Source organism: Oreochromis niloticus, linkage group LG10 (genome assembly GCF_001858045.2).
Source record: "Oreochromis niloticus isolate F11D_XX linkage group LG10, O_niloticus_UMD_NMBU, whole genome shotgun sequence".
NCBI lineage: Eukaryota > Metazoa > Chordata > Actinopteri > Cichliformes > Cichlidae > Oreochromis > Oreochromis niloticus.
The window spans coordinates 6,864,883-6,890,330 of NC_031975.2; the positions used below are offsets into that span (position 1 = coordinate 6,864,883).

At 38.7% G+C, this 25,448-nt stretch overlaps 1 protein-coding gene across 9 annotated transcripts in view; it reads right to left on the reverse strand.

Moving 5' to 3' along the window:
* LOC112841777 (peripheral-type benzodiazepine receptor-associated protein 1) overlaps positions 1-14,329 on the reverse strand; it is a 56,534-nt gene extending 42,205 nt beyond the window's left edge. The window contains exons 1-4 of one of the 9 annotated variants that reach the window (XM_025910886.1): positions 14,120-14,324; positions 12,292-12,388; positions 4,709-4,781; positions 4,341-4,607 (exon numbers count right to left, since the gene is read on the reverse strand). In XM_025910886.1, coding sequence (XP_025766671.1) covers positions 4,341-4,601 — 261 coding nt within the window. In that variant the 5' untranslated portion in view covers positions 4,602-4,607; positions 4,709-4,781; positions 12,292-12,388; positions 14,120-14,324. Of the gene's footprint in view, positions 1-4,340; positions 4,608-4,708; positions 5,172-5,224; positions 5,878-12,291; positions 13,329-14,119 lie in introns of those variants that run through there. The other 8 variants (XM_025910881.1, XM_025910883.1, XM_025910887.1 and 5 more) reach the window with 8 other exon arrangements.
* Between the last annotated feature and the right edge of the window lie 11,119 nt (positions 14,330-25,448).

The window sequence follows — 25,448 nt, forward strand, 5'->3', positions numbered from 1 at the left end:
GTTGCCCTAACTACAAGTGGGTGGACCTCCAGGGCAACGGAAAGCTACGTGACCGTGACCGCTCATTATATCACAGCGGAGTGGTAGATAGAAAGCCCTGTACTGCTCTATATTGCACCTTAATTTGTTTTTATATAATTGCGTGGAATGAGTCTTGAGTTAAATGTTTTTTAATAGGCAAAAAATACTTAAATAAGTAAATGGCGAGTTAAATTTTTGTCTTCTTTTTTTTTTCTGCTGATCCAAAAATTGATCCAATCTGTGACGAAAAAAACGTGATCCGATCCGAACCGTGAGACTTTTGATCCGTTGCACCACTAATTTTACACAAGTATAAAAGACAGCTGTCCATAGAAGCAATCAATCTATTCAGATTCCAAACTCTGCACCATGGCCAAGACCAAAGAGATTTCCAAGGATGTCCGGAACAAGATTCTCGACCTACATAAGGCTGGAATGGGCGACAAGACCATCGTCAAGCAGCTGGGTGCGAAGATGACAACAGCTGGTGTGATTATTCATAAATGCAAGAACCATAAAATAACTGCCAATTTCTGGAGCTCCACGCAAGATCTCACCTCCTGGAGTTTCAATGATAATGAGAAAGGTGTGAACCAACCCAAAACTACACTGGAGGAATTTGTCAATGGGACCATACTCACCAAGAAAACAGTTTGTACCACACTACGCCATGAAGGTCTAAAATCCTGCAGTGCCAGCAAGGTCCCCCTGCTCAAGAAAGGAGTACAGCACAGGCCCGTTTTGAAGTTTGCCACTGAACATCTCGATAATCTCAATAATTCAGAGGAGGACTGGGTGAAAGTTGTGGTCAGATGAGACCAAAATCGAGCCATTTGGCATCAACTCAACTCGCCATGTTTGAAGGAGGAGGAATGTTGCCTATGACTCCAAGAACACTGTCTACACCATCAAACATGGAAGTGGAAACATTATGCTTTGGGGGTGTTTTTCTGCCAAGGGGACAAGACAACTGCACTGCATCAAAGAGAGGATGGATGGGACCATGTACGATCAAACCTCCTTCCCTCAGCCAGGGCACTGAAAATGGGTTGTGGGTGGGTATTCCAGCATGCCAATGATCCAAAACACACGCCCAAGGCAAGGCGTAGTCAGTCTCCAGACCTTAATCCTATAGAAAATCTGTGGAGGGAGCTGAAGGTTTGAGTTGCCAGACATCAGTCACGAAACATTAAAGACTTGGAGAGGATCTGCAAAGAGGAGTGGGACAAAATCCCCCCTGAGATATGTGCAAAACTTGTGGCCAGCTACAAAACACATCTGACCTCTGTGATTGCCAGGTTTTGCCACCAAGCACTAAAGCACATTTTGCAAAGGGATCAAATACTTATTTAATTCATGAAAATGTGAATTAACTTATGACTTTTTAAAATGCTTTTTTCCTACCACTGAAATTACAGACTGATCATTTCTTTGTTGGTGGGCAAACTTACAAAATCGGCAGGGATTTAAATAATTTTTTCCCTTAGTGTATATTAGTCGTGTATATTAGTCACAATTCATAGACTCTAGTCAGATGGAGTGAAAACATCCTCTTTAAGACCGAATTAAGGAAGTTACAGTCAAATTTTGCATAAAATCAGATCTTTTGGGCATATCAATTCACTTTTAAAACCCCTGTTGGACCAAACAGTGTTGCAGTTGACCTGCAAGGTGGGCGTCTAGAACCTCTGATCGGTGTAGCACACAAATAAATGTGACCCAAAAATACCTCATAACAGATAATAGTAATAAAAATAACAAAGTGTATTTGTATTGCCCAGAAAATAAGATACATTAGTACTGTCTGTCTGATATTTAAATTGTATTTTTCACATAACTACTTTAGGAGTAACATTTAATTGCTTCGATTCTAACCATTACTAATAACATGGATACAACTGTCCATCTGTCCTCTGCATGGTGTTTTTAATTGCTGCAAACAGTCTTAAGTTTGTGAAAGAAAACCTACACAAACCAGGGGCAAACATGGTAACTGCAACTCAACACCCATATTTCATTCATCTGGACAAAATACAAAAAAATATAAACTACTTAAAACCTCAATTGACTCGTCTGGATTGCTGAGGTCAACAATGACTATGACCAAAAAATCTGAAAACGTGGCCTTTAAATCTCCCTCTTAACCTGACAAACCTGCATGCATGTGTCACTGAGCTACTCCGAGCAGGGAGAAACAGCTTACCAGATTTTTGCTGAGTAGCAGTTATGCCACTTCATCCATAGCGGGAAAATTGACACACTGACAAGGTAACAAAAGCTATATTTACTGGCTTTGAAACTACATCTGACAACACACCCGAGTGACACATATTCTTATGATCTGGATATTTTACAAAGCGGTTAATGTCCCCTCAAGAGTGACTGAGGTGGTAAAGTAGCTTGAGCAGATTCTCAGAGCAGAAACACAACTGCATACCTCTGCACTTCTCTGAGGCCAAGAAAAATGTAAATAATCATTGTTTTCAGCAGCTGGAATTAAACTGATGTAAAACTGAACAGAAACCACAGCTTGTTGACTTTTAATGTAATCTGAACGCAGGGTCAATTATAAACATGCACACATCGGTAGAGTGATAGGATAAATGGATTTTGTATGTAGCTCCATATGGAACTTAGCAATCAGACATATGGAATCAAAGCAGGTGTTAAAAAGTGCAGATCACAGAGCACAGAAAGTCAACAATGCTGTTAGACTTCTGTAAGACCATGCCTCTTTCTTGCATGGAGAGGAAATGCTTACAGCAGCAACTTCTTAAAAAATTTATGTAACATGAGTTCTGCACCACTTCTGTGAATTAATGAATGAATAAAATACTTTCTGATTCTTAAGCCAAGCCACTCTGGATAAGGAAAATCTGATAAATTATACCAAAACACTAAAACCAACCAATTTTCTCCACAGGGAAGTTCCAGCCACTGTTTCTAACGCCTGCTGTGCAAAACATGCTCTGTTTCTTACACCAATATTTTACTCTTTTTTGGGGGGGGAAGGGGTAATACAGTTTGGTACATTGTTATATAAAAGCATCCTAGCATACAACAACACACCGCAGACAGTCATCAATTATGGGCGGGACTAGGGAAACAAAACAAAAGGCCAACTGTGATACCCGCACAGCAAATAACAGTGTAGTTATACAGTAATGTAAGACTGGCAGATTCCTGCTGCCGATCGCTACTATAAAAAGACCAAATAATCATTTCTTAGGCATCACTTTATGCTCCCTCTCAGGGTGTGTGGCCACAGATTTTCTCCCAGGATGTGTGTTGACAGTTCATTAGGGGCTTTTGCTAAACAGTGATTGTGGGTAATAAAGTTGTGGGGGTGGGGAAGAGAGTGGGTAATATTGCACACAGATTACTACCTTGCTTATATGATGAAATTGTGTCACAACTACAGAAACATTGAGAGCCTCAAATAAACAAGGAAGGGCCAGTGTTTTGGGGAGGAAAAATGCTGTCAAAAAAGTGGAAATTTCTCTGTGAACACTGTGTGATTGAAAAGATAAAACTACAGACAATCACATGGCAAAACAAAGATAAACAAAGGTTATAGCAGCTCAACAGGGCCCAGACTGATTCAGCTGTCTGTGCATACTTTAATGGAGATGCTGTTTTGACACGTTTTCCTGCAGCTCCAAGGGACTGCCTGCAACTTTAAACAGAACCGACCAACTTTTTAGAGCAGTTTAAACCACTCGTGTTCAGTTATTCCAAATATTTTTGGATATGCTTTGTTTCATTTGTTGGTATTTTATTCCAAAGCTGTATTATCTAAGGATGTTTTGGCTGTAGTAATAGCTTCTTATACTACAACTCCTTAGAGAAGCTACTTGAATGAGTATCTACCAGGCACACTACAATCTTGTGGCTTCAGTGCTGACTTTGAATATTTAGAGGACATATAGAGGTAAACAAAAGTCACTATATAAAGAAAGATTCCTGTTAACCCTCTATTTCTACTACAGCAACTTAACAAAGAAGCTTTAATGAAAATAAGCAGTGCAACATCACTGTAATCCAATACAAATGATTTGTACTTAAATAAAGGCGCTGTAACTTTCAGTTACTTGGTTCTATATATTACAGAGGATATGCAGAATTAGCCCATATTATGGTTGGCAACACAACCTGAACATTAGCTTGAGTACTAAGTTGAAATCTCCTGTCAAAATGATCCTGTAATACTCTACATACATTAGCTTCTCTCTAATACTAGTGTAGGTTGACACCTATCCAGGCCCAAAAATTTCCAAGCCATTAACCATCAGAAAGACACATTGGTGTTCTGCACTTACTTTATGTATCCCTTCCATTTCTAAGCCACTGAGGTTTGCGTAAGGTGAGTGGTGCCTCTTTCCTAACAGTGATGTTGTAGTGACATTAGCTGTCGTTGGGGGTGCCTTGTCTGAGAGCCAATGTTGCTTATCATGTTGCTCCACCGACCCCCTCAACTCCGGCTGTTGTGCCCCGAAAGCTTTCGCCTCTTCGCGGCTCTCCATTTCTCTGTTTGCCGGCGTGGGCTCGGGCTGCTCAGGCCGAGTGCACAAGTCGTACATCACTCTCTGTGAAAGTTAAACAGAGCAGAGGAGATCAATATGACCACAAGAGGTGCTCAGCCAAGACCAAGCCATTGCGTGTGTTTCATTTGCTGGAGGAGAATTACATGGACCGCAGGTTGACTTCCATCAGTTCACGAGCAGGACCGGGCTTTTTAAATCAAGGCTAAGGTGAAGTGTCTGAAAACAAGCAAACAACTCTTACTGCCATGGTATCAAGCTCTTAATTTTGTAAATCCATGCTAAATGGTACTGACAAAAACAGCTCTCGTGCTGGATGTTGAGGGTTGATTAAAAGCAGTTATAACTCCTGGTTCATCTCTAAAGTACCTCCTCTCTTTGCGCAGTGACGTTTTCCAAAATGAGGACAATCAGCTCCAAAGGTATATGATATATTTTTGGTCTTCGCTTGTAAAAAAACCAATCAATGAATATCACAGCACAGCAGCATTCTTGAGCACAATGTTATATTTATCACAGTGTAGCATTCAGATTCAGAGTCCAGCTCACAACATTGAAATAACCCGTTTCTTCTTGCCTCACTGCTCGTCTGCACGAGGGGGGGGGGGGGGGGGGGGGGGTGTCATAAATAGAAAAGGGAAGACACGCTAGTTCATTCATACCCTACGTAATGTTGAAATAGCCCATGCAGTCCCAAATCAAGTAGAACACGAGAAGAGACGTGTGATGAAGAAAAACAGAATGGACTATCAGGTCTTCACTTCAGCCCTCATTCTCTCAGCAAGGTTGAGATGTGGGTGGCATGCTGACTCCTCAGCTGTGAGTCTCCCCATATTCATGCTGCCTTGTCAAGAAGCATTTCATCCAGAAGCAATAAGACTGAACAGGGTGCTTAATCCCATCTTGGTTGCTGCGCTATAAAGGTGAAGCAGGAGGACGAAGGGAAAAATGTGTGTGTGTAAGATGCCGAGTGTCTATAAAAGGAGGGGGCTGGGAGGACTGCTTCCATCATCCTATCACAAAAAGGCAGGCTTTGAGAAGGGACCCAATCATTGTAGGGACTAGAGCTCGTTTCCATGGAGATGACGCTGGAATGATGTTGGCTGCCTATTGATTGTTCAAGGGCCAGTAGACAGTGCAACAGAGGGAGGCTGCAGGAGGCAGGGAGACAGACAACTATGACCAGCAGAGACTGACTGTAATGTTTTACTGTAGTTGTGCACTAGGGAAATTGACGCAATTAGAGTAGATGGATATGTGAAATACATTGTATAGTCATTTACTTGACTGGATATGAAAATGGACTGATTCTTATATAGCGCTTTTCTACTTTCACGGAGTACTCAAAGTGCTCTATACAACATACCTCATTCACCCAATCACACCCATTCTCACAAGCACTTTATCTACCCTTAGTGCTTTCTAACAACATTCATACACATTCATACTCCGATGGATGCATCGGAGAGCAAGTTGGGGTTAGTATCTTGCCCAAGGATACTTGGCATGCAGACTGGAGGAGCCAGGGATCGAACCACCGACCTTCCGATCAGTAGGTGACCTGCTCTACCTCCTGAGCTACAGCCACCCTAAAAAAGTATGTTTTAGACAGTGAAGGCAAAAAGTTCATCTTAAGAGTAAAGTTTCTTCATGTGAAACTGTAAAGAAATCAAAATCAGAATACTTTATTAATTCCATAATTAAGGAAATTATGCAGTATCAAAATTGGCCTCTATGAATATTTTTTTCTTTCCCGACACAAGCAGTTGTAGCCAATCAGTGTCTGATAAGCCTCACCTCTGTAAACTGGAATAAATTTACTGGAAATCTCAACTGTGCTGTGCTGTTGATGCCTTTTTGCTGCATTTTGATAGTTTATCTAACAAATAATCTATCTTACTGTGTAAGAAACCATCAAAGGAATTTGCATTTTGGTGAGTGATATTTTTTAAATAAGCATTTTTTTTTTCTAGCTGTGAAAATGCAGCTTTCATATAAAGCATTACTTCAAACATTAGAGAGGCTGTAGTTAGGAGCAACAAAGACTAACTGGACATTTTGGCTTTTTAAAAAAATTTTCTACCTGGTATTTTTCTGGTGTGCTGCCAGTGCAATCAAAAGTAAAATCACATTAACAATAGTTCATCCTGAAAATTAAAGTTCACATTTCCTTTACCATGCAGATTTTGATACAGTAAAAGGTTAAAAATTGAGAGCCACAGACTTTTGGTTTACACACACAAGGTTCCTTTTTTGTCCTAACATCGGTTTCCCCAGCTTCAACCTATTCCATTATTAATTAGTTTGCTCACAAGACCTAAAGTAGCCTAAAGATGAAACAACCAACACACGAGTGCCTCTGAACACCATCTATATTCTGCTTCAACTCCTTTGAAAGTTTAAATTTGCTCCTTTGTTAGTAACACTGTTCTTGACAGTAAAACAACTAAATAATATGTGAGGGAGCTGCAGTACACATGACCACTGCTTACAACAAAGATACAGTAACTATGAAAAATCTTACTGAGCATAAAACAGAGAAACAACCACATGTGCCCAATAAATGTCAAACCACCGCTCCTAGAGAGAAGGGTGGTTTAAGTTTACCCGATCCAAGATTATATTCAGTCTCATTCGAGGTGGCAAAATTGGTTAATTACTGGGGAAAAAATCAAGCCGGACAGGAATGGCTAAGTATAGAGTCTGAGATTTATACTCCTTTCAATTCAAAAGGTATGCTATCTCAAAGCCGCACTTCAACGAACCCAATTTTGCTTCACTCTAGCCAGGTATGGCTCAATATACATAGAATTCTTAAAATATCACCTCATGTGCAGTTTTACTCATCTCTTTGGAACAATCCAGCTATTCGTATAGGGAAAAAAATTGTGTTTTGGAAATTGTGGCAGTCTCATGGCATAAATGTTATTAGAGACTTATTTAAAGATGGGGAATTTATGTCCTTTATAGGCCTTGTTCAAACATACAAATTGGAAGGGAAGGAAAATTTCTGGAGATATTTGCAAATTAGACATTGTGTGACGTCGAAGTTCAGAAGGGGACATGAAAATCTTGTTCTAAATTTTATAAATATGCCACAGGAGCACCACACAGCATCATGTTTTTATAGGTTGGTAAATGATAATAGAAGCGGGGAATGTTCGAATATTAAAACTTTGTGGCAGAAAGATTTAAATGCACCAATTCCAAACGAAAAATGGATGGGTATTTTGGCGGAAAATGGGATTTATGTTAAGGAGGCGAGGAGCAAATGCATACAATATAAAATTCTGCATAGATATTATCATACTCCAACAAGATTACACCGTATGAAGCTTATGCCTGACAATCTCTGTTGGAAGTGTAAAATTGAGGCGGGGACTTTCCTACATTGTTTTTGGGAATGTTCCCTTATAGCTCCTTTTTGGAAGGAAGTTGTCACACTTTTAAAAGGTTGGTCAGGATTAGAAGTGCCCTTAACTCCTGAATTGTGCTTGTTAGGAGACCGTTCTCATATTCCAAGAATTCATAATAATATTCTTACGGTTGTTATGGTTGGACTGGTAACTGCATCGAGGATTATCCTTAGGCACTGGAAGACTACAGTACGTCCTGAGCTGAAAGACTGGATTAGAGCAATGGCAGAGACTGTTTCCTATGAGTCCATGCTGAATAAACTTAAAAATGATACAGAAGACAGAGATGGTCAAAGGAGTTTGCAAAGAAAAGCGTCTGGACTTCTTTAAGTTGCTTGAAGACGTTTCACCTCTCATCCGAGAAGCTTCTTTAGTTCTGAACTGAAGACAGAAGACAGAGATGAACATGGGACTACTTTTGGAGCTATCTGAAGCAAACAGGAAATCATGACCATATTATCATAAACTGAAGGACTATTAACTGTGACCACCGGTCCAAATGTTATTTTACCGTCAATTCTATTTGCCCATTTCTGTGTTTCTTCTCTTGGAACCCACTGTTAGTTACTCTTTTTTTTCTTTTAGACTTGTAAGGGCAGAGGTGCACACCAGCAGTTTTCTTGCGTTTTTTTTGTTTTTGTTTTTTTTCTCCTTCTTATACAGGTTTAAGTATATGTTGCAAAATCAATAAAAAACTTAAATGTCAAAAAAACCCCAAAAACCCCCCACATATGCCCTGCAAAGAAAGGCGCTTCAGCCAGGTGCATCACGGATCAATGGCAGAGACATCCTTTTATGCTAATTTTGACACAATCTGAAGAGCATCTCACAAGAAAATAAATATTATGTTACACTCTCACACTTCACATTGAAATTTAAACATTATTATAACCAAGATATAGACTGATTAAAAAGCCCAAAAGAAAAACCAATGAATATGCCTTTCCAAACATGCTGAAAAATATTATGCAAATCCGACATGAGGAAAAGAAAGAGGGATGAGTCAGTGCATTCTTGTTAGAGTATTAGTATTTGGCCCCAATACCTTAGCACCAATGTCTGAAAAATATATTTAAGAAAAACATAGAAAGATGGGCAATTGCCCACTCTTTAGACACAGTTCAAGCTTTGATTAATTATTCAAATTCCTGCCTATGAAAACTTTATCCAAAATTTAAGACATGGAAGCACAGTGACCCAATTCTGCCAGTTCTACAAGAGACACATAAACACACGCACCCTCCACCCTCCTCTCTGCACACATCATGCAAAATGCACCTCCAATAGACGGGCATAACTTAATAGGACTTAAAAACTGGCTTAAATTGAACTCATCATTTTCAAGATTGTCCCCAGTAAGTTCAATCTTAAGAAAGTGTGAAAATTAAGTTTCTAAGCTGTCATATCGGCCAAAATGGCTGCTTCAGACTTTAAACTATTTAACACATCTTGCGTCATTTTGACATTTTAAAAAGCTGCAACATTTGCTGCTATTTGCTTCTTCCCTTTTGTTTTACTTGACTGTTTCTGTGCACAACTGATAAACAAAACACAGCTCCTGATAGCTTAATCTTTTAGATTTCATCCATCCATCTGTTCTTTGACCCTTTTGTTTGCAAGTAACAGCCAATCAGAAGAAAGCTGGCTCAAAAGAAGGAGAAATGGAGCTGAAGCAAGAAGCTAAAATAAATGGCTGCAACAAGGCCTATGTATAAGTGGAGGTTAAAATGGGCCAGAATGATGTTCGAGCACCTTCACATGATAGGTAGGTTAATGTATATTACTCTTGAATGAGGTCCTTTTACAAACTTATTCAGTAATAACACAATAATGACATCCAGTTTCCAGTTTACACCCACAACACTATTAAGACCGTAGGGTCTTAATAGGGACCGTAGGGTCTTTATCTTACAACAGCGGTCCCCAACCCCTGGCCACGGACCGGTACTATGAGTCTTTTGGGACCAGGCTGCGAGAGTTGAGGCACAGGTGTGAAAGTTATGGTTTTCAGGCTTTTTATCGTTATTTTTTTATCATTTTTATCGTTAACTCGGTTTCCCTGGGTCTTTTTCCGTGTGTTATGAATACATTTTCTTTTTTCTGGTACTGGTTTTATTTTGTTGTATTTATCCATGACACCTTAAAGGCCGGTCCATGAAAATAGTGTTAGACATAAACTGGTTGGGGACAGCTGCCTTACAATATAAAGTGCCTTGAGGCGACTGCTGTTGTGATTTGGTGCTATATAAATAAAAATTAATCTTTTTTTTCTCATCCCTCTGATGCATTTTTGGTGGAGATGTAAACAAAGTTGGTTGCGGTAGTTCAGCATCTAGCTAGAGAAGAGATGTGAGCATAAATGGAGTAAAGTTTATTTTAAGGAAATTTCAAGGTATTTTCAGGTAATTTCAAATGCAACTCCTTAAGCAGCTCAAAATATCATGACAGAAACACACAAACAGTTTCTGCATAGCCCGTCAAAAAATGTGTCTGCAACCTAAAGGCACAGCTTTCCTTTTTTATATATTTCTCAGAGACATGGAGAAAAAAAAATATTGATATGTGAAATGGAGTAAGATATAATAAACACCACACACCATCCCTCCTCACCATCTATCACCAAGAGCAACTCCAGAATGGAACAGTCCAACCCCTCTCCAGGAAACTGATTACAGACCCCAAGCTGTGCATCGTGGTGAGCCCAACTATATCAAGCTGGTATCTCTCGGCGTCAAGCACTGGTTCAGGCTCCTTCTCCACCAGAGCAGTGATGCTCCATGTAAGCAAAGCCAGTTGCAGCAGATCAGACCGCCAAGGTCCCCACCCTCGACTGCCACTGCTCTATATTACACCAGGTCCACATTAGGCGTGGCGTGTTCTCGCAAGTCTGGCGTTTCAGCAAAAACCAGTTTGCTTAGGGCAGGGATGGGGAACTCCGGGTCTCAAGGGCTGGTGTCCTGCAGGTTTTAGATATTACCCTGGGTCATCACACCTGAATCAAATGGTTAGTTCATTACCAGGCCTCTGGAGAACTTCAAGACATGTTGAGGTCATTTAGCCATTTAATCAGCTGTGTTGGATCAAGGACACATCTAAAACCTGCACGACACCGGCCCATGAGGCCTGGAGTTCCCCCACCCCTGGCTTAGGGAGACACTAACACACAGGCGTCAAACTCCAGGCCTCGAGGGCCGGCGTCCTGCAGGTTTTAGATGTGTCCTTGATCCAACACAGCTGATTTAAATTGCTAAATTACCTCCTCAACATGTCTTGTAATTCTCCAGAGGCCTGGTAATGAACTAATCATTTGATTCAGGTGTGTTGACCCAGGGTGTTATCTAAAACCTGCAGGACACCGGCCCTCGAGGCCTGGAGTTCGACACCCCTGCACTAACAGAATTCTCCCAATAAAGTAGCTCATAGGATCACTAGTCCACACAAATCCCCATCACCACAATAAGGGGGAAATGAAGAAGCTTTAACCCCTACATATAAGATAAATAAGGATAAAATATGGAGTTTAAAAATGAGCATATTTCTCCTTTAATATATTTTTTATTTGATTATTACAGATAGTAGTTAAATGAGCACTGCATAAAGTCAGAGAAACCTTGTTATAATTAACACCTGTGGCTGTTAAGTAAACTGATCTGATGATCATGTTGCAAACAGCTAGCATGTGCACAACATTAACGTGAAAACACTTGCCAAAACTGTACTTGAGACCATTCCGCACTACAAGTCACACTGTTGTATGTATTGTATGTAAAATATTTTGTACAATGACTTTGAGATCAGCATATATGCTGTTTACATGTCAGTATATGACAACAAAGTTGACTTGAAAATGACAAAGCAAACCATACTAGAGTCATGTTGCTTAGCCAGGTTACAGATTTAAGTACTATTGAATTGTTTTTCCATGTGTGGTCACATGATTCTAAAGCATCATGATGCTTATGGAAGGCATGTGTGCAGCTTTTGACTGAGATCCAACAGGAGCAGGATCAGGCAAAGATATGCGGCACTGTCCAAGTAAAGACAGTCAGGACAACTAGTAAGCATGGATTGAGGACACCAAGTACAGAATATATTTTCATATAGAAAAGTTTCTATTAACATACTGAATGCCTACCATAAAAAAGTCATAAATGCCAGGAACTAGAAGAATGTTGCATTATAACAAGATGATAAATGTTTTTAACTTTATCACTTTTTTATGTGGTGGTTTTTTATTTACCTCTTGTTTAAAAAAAAAAAAACACACAAAACAAAACATGGACAGGTTAACCTGGAAATATGAAGTTGCTCACCTCCATGTTTCTTTTCATACATTTGGATGGCGAGGACTCCTCAGATCCAGAAGACTCAGTGCAGAACGACGGCTGGTCGTCCCAGCCTGCATGGGGACTATTGAGAGAGTGGCAAATATTCAGAGATCTGTTCTGACAGGTGTCCAAGACTGTAGGAGTGGCACAGGGGTCAGCTGCACATAAGTTCCTGTTTGAAGGCTGCTTCCACTGATCTTGTTCGGTTTTGCTTTTTGGTGAGTGGGAGGTGCTATGGGGTCTCTGTAGCAAGCTCCTGTGGTGGGTTAGGAGGGGGGTCGTCTGACAGTATTTACTGCTGTCTTCCTGAGATGGCTTCCTTGACAGGCTTTTGAAAACATGCCTGAGGGGTCCCGCTTTCTGCGCCCCCTGCAACAGTCTTCCATGAGCTTCTAGCAGGTGGCAAAGAAAGATGGCCTTTTCTAGCTCAAATTCCTGCCTGTGATGCAATTTATAAGCTGCCTGCTCACTGTTTATCTTTGTATACAGCGTTAGCAGTAAGTGCTCCAGCTTTGTATACGTCTGTCTGCTGCAAAAACAAAAAGCCTTTTTCCGTGTGGAGACAATGCTACTGTGCCGTTTACTGCTTTCAGTGTCCACCTCTTTAGCCAGAAGATACCTGTGTCTGTTATAGTTTCTGTCCTTTTGGTCTCCTCGCCTGGCCGTCAGCTCCCTCACAGCTCTTTGCTGCTCTCTCTCTGCTTGTTCTCGTAGCCATCTAAGCTCCGCACTGAGCGCTTCATGAGCCTGTCGTGTTCTCGATTTTGCCACTTCCCAGTCAGCACGCAGGCTCTCTAGGTCTTGTCCACAGCCCAACAGGTCCTGGCATGGTTTCATAGATGACAGTGCCACAGGGTTATCCCTGTCTTCAGTCATGACGCCTCATTCACAGCACAACATGCATGGAAGGGCAAACAGTTCTCACTTCTAAAGAATGGGCTAAGTATCAGAACTGAGTGGCCATGCAGGTGAGTGATGGGTTTGGTGGGTTAGAAATGCAGCATGCAAATAACATCAGGTCACTGGAAGATGTGGGGGGGGGGGGGGGGGTTAAGAGAAATTGAGAAAAACAGATGAAAGTTAAGGATAAAGGTGATATATGAAATATGAAATGTAGTGTTTTTAGATAATTAAGATATTGATCGTTTCTTAGGGAAGACAGAGAAATCTTGAGGTTGTTTTGTTATGAGGGGAGAAAGAAAGACTTAACATCTTTGTGCAACCAGTAAAGGACATTGTGATGGTAGCTGACTGCTTTATGTTCGGACAGAGATTTCAAATTCACCTAGAATAAATATGGCACTCAATAATTAGTTTTTATCTAACGTTGCCTGGATGAACTCAAACATTTTAACAAACACAGAACAAGGCACGAACAATAGAGTGTATGTTACAGCAGCCAAACATTAAGCTGAGGATGCAACAAGTGATATGATGCAAAAAAGATCTGTCTTAGCTGCCGTTACTGAAACCCGTTTTGCCCATCACTAGCTCAACTTAGCGGTTCCCATATGGACGCGAGAGTACGGCTCATATTACACGGAGGATGGGGACTCTGCTAATTCGAGCTAATTAACTAGCTTAATCTTGGTTTAGCATGTTACAGTCAAGCCCTCAAATAGGTGACGCTAAACTCTATTATGCTATTCTGTAATGTGAATAACACTCTGTAGCATCCTGGAGTCGGAAAAAACAAAACAAGACAAAAGAACAAAAAACGAAAAAACATCTCCACTTCTGGCTACTACGTCTTGTTAGCCTGTGTTAGCTTAAGGTTTGTTTGTTTTTTAGCCATAACTTGTCTCAAACTCACCTCTCAGCAGACTCAACTACTATAATGAACTTTTCATAAATGGGGACATCTTCTTTTGACTAAAGTATTTCTGTCAGCATTCAAATTAGCTGTGTAATAACACTAATACCGCCTACGTTAGTTGTTAAAGGTCCACAGAGCCGTGCAAGAAGGGGTTTGTTTATGTGACAGACACCAGTGTCACACTCAGTCTATGTCCAGCGTCATCCTGCTGGCCCGGCCAGGAGCAATGCTGCTTTCACGTACTTCACGTCCTTTCTCCCCATGTCAACGCTTCATGACATATCAGATTGGTAATTTTTCAAGGTTGGATAGATTTCAGTTGTTTTTATATGGCTTCAGTTTCTTATATTTCTGTATTTTATGCATTGATTTGAGTAGTTCATGGGTTCATGTGAAGTGTTTGTTTTTATTCCCCCTCCTCCCAAGTATTGCAGTATTACCTACTGATACTGAAGGCAACAAACCATGGAGCCTGAGCCGTCCTTCTCTCAACTTGTGGGAGATGAAGGACCACTAGTGGTTACACAGTGCTAGTGTGATGTAAATCCGCCAATTTTCTATGTATGTTTAATCAAGGTTTATTACCTTAACTATTATTATTATTATTGTTATCATTATTATTATTATTATTATTATTATAAATGGGGGTCATTATTTTAGTTATCTTCCCATTGCAAAGCATCTGATATGACTCAGTGATTTACTATTAGGACTATATAAAAAAAAGAACAAACCAGTGTAACTATGTCCTGTGATTTTATTATTGATTTTATATAACCAGAGTGTCTTCATCCATCTAACAAAATGCTATCGACGAAAGTAATTTTCAGATGCAGGACAGGTTTAAACAGAGTTTTTTTTTTTTTTTTATTAATATTTATATAGCTGCTTCAGACTCAGGAACTAGGTATCGAGCAAATGCCAGCGAGGCTTTTAATGATGGAGAAGCATCGGTAGTGTGTGAATACGTGTGTAAACATACTGACAAACCTTCTCTTGTGTCACTTTTTTAGATCGCTGGCAAACAGGAAAGAGGAAAAGGAAGGCAGACACAAGTCACAGCAGGCTGGGCTAAAAATAAATCTCACTAAATCAAAGTTCAAAGCCAAGTTTGCTGAGACGTGACAGGCTCACATGACTTTAAAAAAGCTTTCACATGAAGGGAAGGACAGACTGAAAAGCTCTACAGTCAATTAACTGCACTGTAAGAAAAAGTCCTAATATAAAAGTATTTTACTGTGTATTTTACAGTTTTGTTCTGTTCTTCTAGAATATCATTATATTTACATAAATAGACTGTGATTTCACATTTCAAATGTAAATTAACGTAAAATCACTGTAATGTAATAAAACATAATTTTCTTGTTTTTTTTAAATGTATTTGTCTGTACATATGCATATTTAGATTGTTAAAATACATTCACAAATCTATCATGATGTCACAAATATTTGTCTGTTATTTGAAAGATTGAACTGTTAAATTCAAATGTAATGCTATGGAAAAATATATAAAATGATTCTCATAAACTTTTTAACATCAAATAATTATTACTATTATTGCTATTAGGGCGATCGTGGCTCAAGAGTTGGTAGTTCGCCTTGTAATCAGAAGATTGACGATTGGAGCCCCGGCTCGGACACTCTCGGTCGTTGTGTCCTTGGTCAAGACACTTCACCTACCGCCTACTGGTGATGGCCAGAGGGGCCGATGGTGCGATATGGCAGCCTCGCCTCTGTCAGTCTGTTCCAGGGCATGCAATCCATTATTATTTAAACCAACTGTTAACTGTATATTTCTGTACATTTAAGTATTATTATTCATATTGCCACATTCATTGACCTTGTTTATAGATAATTTCATTGTTTAATCACATTAAAATGTTCCTAATTTAATGTTTAAAAGCACTTGAAAAAGGCAAAATCCCATGTAAAATTAGGGCAACAAACTGTATTGTCATTACTGAAAATAACCGTATTTTTATGATAAAGTTATTTTATGGTATTTTATGGTATTATTTTGGCGCCCCAGCTGCCGGAATATTACTGTTTTTCTAGGATTTTCTTTTTAACAGTGTGTACCACTGCCACACCGAGAACTAAGGGGAATGACTAGTGGACAGGTGTGGAATAGCAGCACTGGATAGCCCTGCTGCAGTCAGTGGAAAGGAAGAGAGTGGGTGGGTGGAAATCAAAGGAGAAGGTGCAGATAACGTCTCGTTATTTGGTAACAGCTGAGATTAACATTTTATCTAATTACACACTTTCACTACTGCTTTTTAGAGAGAAACAAGTAATATTATGTAAAAACAGTTCATAGGCCATTAGAATAAGTTTGATTTTGATTACACTTTTACGTGCCATGAAATATTGTCTGAAAAGAAAAGAGAAAGAAACAAAAATGCCTGAAAATAGCCTGTGATTCCTGTGATTATTATTATCCTCCCACCTTTCCAACCAAGCCAGTGTCAGCATAATATAATCAACAGGAATGCACTGTTTAAAATGATCTGCTGGACCTTGATAAAATGCTTCCTGGAGTTTCATTATTTGGCAAAGGTACTGATATTGTATAAATCCTCAAAGGTATGTACATATCTTTACAATGTCATGTTACCGAAATCCAACAGACACTTTCCACTGTGTGGCGTTTGTATCAGCAGAGAGCTACACTATTTATTTATTTTAAATCATCACCAATGCAAGCTCAGCAGCTGACAGGATTTCTAATGGTTTGAAGATGAACGATACAGAGACAGACAGAAAGAGAGCGCCTCGGCATGCGTTATCAGGGTGTCCTTGAGCCGCTCCCTCTTTCATTCCCATCTCTGTCTGATCACGTGTGGCAGACTGTTGGGAAGAGGCAGAAACTGATACACAGACAGAGAAAGAGAAAGCATATCTACTGCTGCTATCCAACTAGAAGCTACTGCAACTCCTTAAATTATCTTTTACCTCTAAGGTGATGATAATTCCAAACATATCTCTTAGTTGTGATTTTTACAGTATTACCAGATTTCTGGACATGCTCTCTGCATGCTTGTATCGTATCAGCCCTGTTTCTCCTGTACTGACCTGAAGCCTATGCGCATGTTTTTCGCGGCCTCGCTGTTTCGCTTTTTTTTTTCTTTTCTTTTCTCAACAGTGGATTGTGTTCCGCGTCCTGATCGGCTGTAGACCATTGTCCATCAATCTCGTGCCGTGTCTCCTGTACAGTACAGAATGCGTTCAGCTTGTCAAATTTACATAAATCTTCGATCGCTAGCAGTGTGACTCTGAAGTGCTGTACTGTATGTTTCCAAGTTTTCTCCCCAACAAACACAACAATGTCGACGAAACGTTTTGCACCGTCAAAGGCAACCGCGGGTGCCTTTGGTTTCATTCTATACTGGACTTATTTTTCTACGGTTTGAACTTTGAGAGTGTTTAAACAAGAGAGAAAAGTGTGAAAATGTTCATGCCTGTCTGAGAAAAGTGTATAAAGTGTGTAGTGAGGGGTTTTACAGCCTTAAAACATCTATAATAATTGTAAAAAAAAAAAGAAAAAAAAGAAAAACAAAGTTGGCTACTTCGCAGATTTCACCGCGGGTTATTTTTAGAACGTAACTCCCGCGATAAACGAGGGACCACTGTACAGTATGTTCTGGCAGTAATATTTTTGAATTCTAAGACATTTCTGTGCCTTCTGTATATCTTTCTGTAAAACTACCAGTACACATTCTGATAAGTCCGCAAGAAATGTATATTTATATAGTAATTTTTGCAAAGATTTGAGTTCTTAGCTACTCGATTCCTTCTTTCTATAGACCTATATGCGATTCACTCTGATTCACCTTTTCGCAGTCAGTCTTTGCTAACAAAAGGTGACACTGACTTTGATTCAGCAGTAGAGCTTTTATTCAAACAATAATTATTGGAGTAAAACAACTGCAAACAGTTTTCATTTGCACAAAACAACCGACTAAAGTCACATACAGAACTAGCATACACTCTTTTTTTGCAAAATATTTAAGTCGCCTTTTTTCCTTTTTTTATTGTGAATCTGCCTCAGAGCGTATCATTCATGCATTGACACCATGCAGCAGTATCTCTATGAGAAATAGGGCATTTAAGGGAAAGTTGGCATTTCCTTACTGTTTTTGGTTAACTTAATATCCTCAAGGTTACATAATCTCCTGACAGCGTTTTGTTAGCAAAATCTTTTAAACAAACATGTGATATCGAGTTTGTCATTGAACCTATATGTTGTACATGGACACAGATTACAGTTTTATTTGATTCTAAAAGAGGGATACACATATTGGGAGACAATAGAGGACAGCCCACATCAAGTAATTGACATTAAGCTAACTAACCATGTTTTCTCCACCTCTGGGACACTGAATGCTATCAGTTTTCAAGATCCACTTGAGTGTTTTTGTATTCTAACCTCACATTTATACCCAAGGGGTAAAAAAAAAATCCCTTATATAATCAATACCTTTGTGAAAACTCAATGTCATGACCCCATATTACAAAGGCATAACCCCAAAAGGTTGTATGTCATTTCTCTGTAAGCTCTTTGTATGTTATGACATCTATTGTTCCAACCTGCCGACATAAATAGACCTGATCTATATATGCCCTACTTCTAACATGACTCAGACTCAATCGGACACAAAGAATATGTATAACTGCTGCCCTCACCAAGTCATCAACAGGCTAAAAAGGTATGTTTTCCAGAAACTTAATTCCCAGCTGAAGTTACATTTGCTTACATTGTGTGTTTCTGCTTGGAAATTTTCACTGATATGTGAAGTGACTGCGCTTCCTAGAACCTTCTCTTTTATAAGGCCTTTTGTTTGTAGTAGCTTTGTTTCCTCTTTTCATTCTTTCTCCGTAAACTGTAGCTTAGATGTGCACACAGCTCACTGTGCACCGAGTCGCACATATACCGAGTTCAAAGGAATATGGTTAGATGTTCCAAAAACAGAGAGTTATATGCAGTATATGTCCTTGACGCAGAATATCATAAAAAAAAATGACAAAATTCATCACAAATGAACCAGTTGGAGTGCCGTTTTCAAATGATCAATCTTTTTAAATGAGGAAAGGCCAGTTGAATACAGTATGTCAACTTCAATGGCTGATTCTTTTATGATGATTCTTTTATTTTAAATTCTTTTATCTTCCATAATGATTCACACATCATTTTAAGTGTTTTGATGTGGTTTACTTTACACATCAATCTCTTGTTCAGTTTGTATGTGAATACAGAAAGGTGTAAAACTCTATGTAGCACTCTCTGTCTCATTTCCTTCAAAGAAGCTGTTGAAGGCCTTTACTGTAACTTCATTTTTAGAGAAATCTTCAACCTCATTGGCCTATAATAGTTCAATTCAATTCAATTCAATTCAATTCAATTCAATTCAATTCAGTTCACTTCAGTTCAATTCAATTTATATAGTGTCGAATCACGACAACAGTCACCTGAAGGCACTTTATATGGTAAGGTAAAGACCCTAAAATAATAGAGAAAACCCCAAATGTCAGACAATTCCCTACGACAAAGCACTTGGTGATAGTGGAAAGGAAAAACTCAATTTTAACAGGAAGAAACCTCTAGCAGAATTAGGCTCAGGCAGCCATCTGCCATGACCAGCTGGGGGAGACAGGACAGGAGACAAGTTATAGAAGAGTGCCAATGATTAATAATAACTGATGTTTATATGCAAAGTGACTTATACACACATAGTGAGTGAAAAAGGTGAGTCAAGAAGAAACACAGTGCATCGTGGGAAGCCCCTAGCAACCTAGGGCTTTTACACTCTACACTGTAAGAAAAAGTCCTAATATAAAAGTATTTTACTGTGTATTTTACAGTTTTGTTCTGTTCTTCTAGAATATCATTAAATTTACATAAATAGACTGTGATTTCACATTTCAAATGTAAATTAACGTAAAATCACTGTAATGTAATAAAACATAATTTTCTTGTTTTTTAAATGTATTTGTCTGTACATATGCATATTTAGATTGTTAAAATACATTCACAAATCTATCATGATGTCACAAATATTTGTCTGTTATTTGAAAGATTGAACTGTTAAATTCAAATGTAATGCTATGGAAAAATATATAAAATGATTCTCATAAACTTTTTTAACATCAAATAGTTATTACTATTATTGCTATTTAGGGCGATAGTGGCTGAAGAGTTGGCAGTTCGCCTTGTAATCAGAAGGTTGCCGGATGGAGCCCCGGCTCGGACACTCTCGGTCGTTGTGTCCTTGGTCAAGACACTTCACCTACCGCCTACTGGTGATGGCCAGAGGGGCCAGTGGTGCGATATGGCAGCCTCGCCTCTGTCAGTCTGTTCCAGGGCATGCAATCCATTATTATTTAAACCAACTGTTAATTGTATATTTCTGTACATTTAAGTATTATTATTCATATTGCCACATTCATTGACCTTGTTTATAGATAATTTCATTGTTTAATCACATTAAAATGTTCCTAATTTAATGTTTAAAAGCACTTGAAAAAGGCAAAATCCCATGTAAAATTAGGGCAACAAACTGTATTGTCATTACTGAAAATAACCGTATTTTTATGATAAAGTTATTTTCTGTTATTTTATGGTATTATTTTGGTGCCCCAGCTGCCGGAATATTACTGTTTTTCTAGGATTTTTTTTTTAACAGTGTAACTAAGGGTTCAGGGTCACCTGCTTCAGCCCTAACTATATGCTTTATCAAAAAGTAAACTTATAAGCCTAATCTTAAAAGTAGAGAGGGTATCAGGCTCCCAAATCCGAACTGGAAACTGCTTCCACAGAAAAGGGGCCTGAAGGATCTGCCTTTAAATACCCTATGAAACAAAAGTAAACCAGCAGTCCGAGAGCAAAGTACTCTATTGGCATGATATGATACTATGAAGCCTTAATGGCAAGATGGTGCCTAATTATTCAAGACTTTGTATGTGATAAGAAGGATTTTAAATTTGACTCTGGGTTTAATAAGGAGACAATAAAGAGAAGCTAATATTAGAGAACTATGTTCTCTTTTTTAATCCCTGTGAGTACTCTCCCTGCAGCACTTTGGATCAACTGAAGGCTTTTCAGGAGTTTTTTTAGGACAACCTGATAATAATGAATTACATGCAGTGCAGCCTAGAAGTAATACTAGTATAACTAGTTGTTCAGCATCAATATGAGAAATTATGTTTTTAATTTTAGAGATACTGCGCAAATGCAAGATGCAGTCGTACATATTTGTTTGTTATGCACAATGAAGGACATATCCTGGTCAAAAATGATTCCAAGATTCCTCACAGCATTACTGGAGGCCAAGGTAATGCCATGCAGAGTAAGTATCTGGTTAGATGTCATGTTTCTAAAATTTGAAGGGCAGAGTACAGTAACCTCAGTTTTATCTGAATTTAGAAGCAGAAAATTAGAGGTCATCCAAGTCATTATGTCTTTAAGACATTATTGCAGTTTAACTAACTGGTGTGTATCATCTGGCTTCATGGATAGATAAAGCTGGGTATCATCTGCATAGCAACAAAAACGTATACTATGCCTTTGAATAATACTGCCTGAGGGAAGCTGTATGTAAATAGACTTGGTCCTAGCATGGAGCCCTGTGGAACTCCATACTTAACCTAGTGCATGCTGGCTCACTGTCTTACTTTAGCAGTTGAATATGATGGCAGGATTTCAACAAATTATGTATGGCTTTTAACAGGTTTTAATTACCACCTTAAAGCATGCAGCAACTGAAAGGCTTTATACGGTTATTAATATCAGTAAATCAATCATTCTTTTTGCATGCTTTTTCCATCCTTCTTTGTTGGAAAGGTGAAGAGATGTAATGTTTTGAAAAACACCCCCCCCCCCAAAAAAAAAAAATTACAGTTAGACTTACAGCAGTATCAAGTAAAATTACGGTAGGAAATTAAATGAAAGTAGGCCTGTTCATGCAGGAAAACAGCCCATGGAGGTATCACACAATGCCCTTCAACAGAGCTATAGAGAAAACATTGGAACCTAATTTTTAATTTCCGTAAATCTAATGTAAGCTGATCCCACAAAAAATCCGTCTTTCACATTAACAATATAAAAGAGAAACACCACTATAAAGGAAATAATAGTCACCTAGTTAACAAAGGGATTCTTTTTCAAAGTGCTGGTAAATCCTGGGGGATTTCTGACTTGTAGTGAAGGTCATAGATCAAACAGATCAGGTTGTGCTCTTCCAACTTCCCCTTTATATTTTATGCAAATCCCCAAAAACATGTTGAAAAAACATGTCACCTGTATACTGTGTGCTGCATAAAAGCATAACGCAATGGATGAACATGATAATATTAAGTATTTAAAAGAAATACAGTGTCATTATTTTTTTTTATCCTTAACACTGACTGCAGTAATGAAAAGCCATGAGAAAAAAAAGTTCTCCTACTTCTTTTAGACATTTCTCAGCATCCTGGGAGCAGCAGTTACTCCCCCTTATGTTTTATATTCTGTCTTCTAACTGGTAATGAGGCTGAAGAGGGTGGATTGTCTTCCTCCAGTAAACAGATATTGTTTAGTATAACATGTCTGCAGACTCCATCAATTGCTCCTAATATTGTTATAGTCTAACCTTTATGGGTTTAAATAACACATCTTTGCAAATTACAAATCGCTAAACATCAATGATTTAATGTAGACCACTGTCTTATTGTTTTATTTGGTAACTATTTTAGATCTGGACCCAGTCAATAGTCAATCACATGGCTACTTGAAATGATCACTCATCGTTACAAAGACATGATATCTACCCTCAACTGGAAAGAAGCATTTTACTGTCTTTCAGCAGATTCTATTTGTTTAAATGCTTCGACTTTACGGTTTTAATGCACTGTCCAACTTATTGAATAAAGTGATTAAACCTACTCCACTTGTTATTTTTTGCTACAGATATTTTAATACATAAAGACTTGGTATTTCTTCTTCTGACAAATGTATAGTATAAACAATATACAGCTGATGATGCCATGTTTTGGTTTATGAAATAGTTTTAAACTTATATGTGAGTTGAGATTAATACTGTCATACTGATAATCGAGTCAGACTGATCTTATTAGTTCTTACTGGATGTTGAAATTACACTGCACAGTCACCTCATACCAACTGTTAAGCACGGTGGTGGAGGTGTAATGACTTGGGCTTGTTTTGCAGCCACAGGTTCTGGCCACCTTGCAGTCATTGAGTTGACTATGAGCTTCTCTGCATAAAAGAAGTATTAAAAGAACTGTGGATAAACAAATGCCCCGAAACCTCAATGACCTGGTAAAATGCTATAAAAGAAGAGTGGGCCAAAATTTCTCTTCAAAGATTCGACAAAGAGAGACTAATTTAGTTCTACAAACTATAAAAATTATGGGTTGAACTTTGTTTTGCATAGGACTGCATAGAGCCTTGTGTAAATTTTCTTTTCCACAACGGCACCTTTACAACTTAATAAATATACCAGCAGTTAGCCAGACAGCGTGTGGGCATTGTCTTTGTTTTAATGTGGCATGTTTTTTCCTCCTCCTCCAACTGCCACTCATTCAGGTGCGCAGAGATTTTGCATCAGATGTTTGTACTGTCCACACAAAATTGTGGCATGAATAGAACATTGAAATAAGGTATCCTTTCTCTCCCCTAACTAATTTAAGATGATTGCATTCGATAATAAAACCCAAAGGAATAAAACGTTAGCTTCATGAGTTTACTTGCTACCACAATTCACGCATGATGATGACAACGGACTAAAAATGGCATTTTAAATTATGGTTTTTCACCCATGTTAAAAACAGTTTGCACGCATGCAATTAGACTCTGAAAACCTTAATTTAATCTAACATTAATTTACAGGAAAAAAGCCAAAAAAGACCGAAAATATAAGCAAGATATGAGTGAATATTTATCTCCCCTGAAAGTTCAAATGAAAGACAGTGCGCCTTTGAGCTGGATGTAAAATATTAGCTGCTTTTTGCTAGCAAATGACCCTTTCTGTTGCCCTCAACTGGCAAACTTAACTTAAACTTAATGCATTTAAGAAATGTGGTTCTGTGTACCAGTGACCAATTTTTAACTCTTTAATTGTCATATTTATATTTGTTTGCTTCCCACCATATATGTTAACCCGTTTACAGAAAAAGTTGCCAACAACAGATTTTCAAGACAGAGCAGTTGGTCACCTCTAAATATGTAGACTTGCTTCTGTGTGTATTGTGATTGTTTCTTTGTCCTCTCCTAGAGGTTTGGAAAATTAGCCTGGTGTAACTTAATCCTTATATTTTTGCTAAGCCACTGTTTTGGGTGCCACTCAAGGAAGGAGCCCTGAATTAGTCCTTGGAATTACAGACAAAGTCTATGAACAGCCAACACGTTTCTCTGCACCTCAGGAAGGAATTAGTCTTTGGAAGTAATTTGTTAGCCTGCTCTATGATTCAGAGGCTCCAGGCATTTCCTTGTCAATACTCATATAACAGAAGTAGTTACAAAATATTTTCTGTATCCGAAATATAATCACAGAGACACCTTAGGCCACTCACTTGGAGTGTCAGATGTTAGATTAAGCAAGGTAGGCAGTAATTTGTGGGGAAAAAAAGAAAAAAGAAGCTTTTACATAATCTTTACCCAGAACATTCAACTAAGTTCCACACTGCACATAAGTTTGCCTTTGTAGCAAACAAACAGGCTTGTTTTTACCGTCATTCATACAAGAAGGTAAAGAGTGCTTTGCCTTATGCTTTCACTTATTTGTCAGTCATCAGCTTTTAGTGGGAATAACTGCCTCAAAATCCCACAGCCCTCCTGTTTTAGAGCACCTCTGTGTGGGAGAGTCCTACGCACACACAGCACCTAAGCCACAGCCTTGTCCCTCTCTGTAAGTGTGTGCAGGGATGAGTAGGACCACACCTTCTGTGAGCGCTACCTGAAACTGGAGATGCAGGGGTACCAGTGAAGGGTTAGCTTTCATTGTCTTTGTCTTTTTTTTTTTTTGCCCCTCCTGGTTTCTTTTAAGCATAGACAGGTTCAGGGCGTTTGACTATTAACATACAATGCTCTGGTATTTATTGGTTTACGTAATCTCTATCACTGAATCCAGGTATTTATAGTCAAGCAGGATTAAGGGGATGAAAGACCTAAAACACGTAGCGCTGGATACTTTGAGCTCCCTGCCTCCATTTCTATGCAAACTTTCTGTATATTCCGTGTGACTTTTGGAATTAAGTTGCCAGCTATTTGTGCTCTGATGACATTTTTGTAGGGTTTTTTTTTGTGGGGAAGAAACCTATTTTATTTTTATTA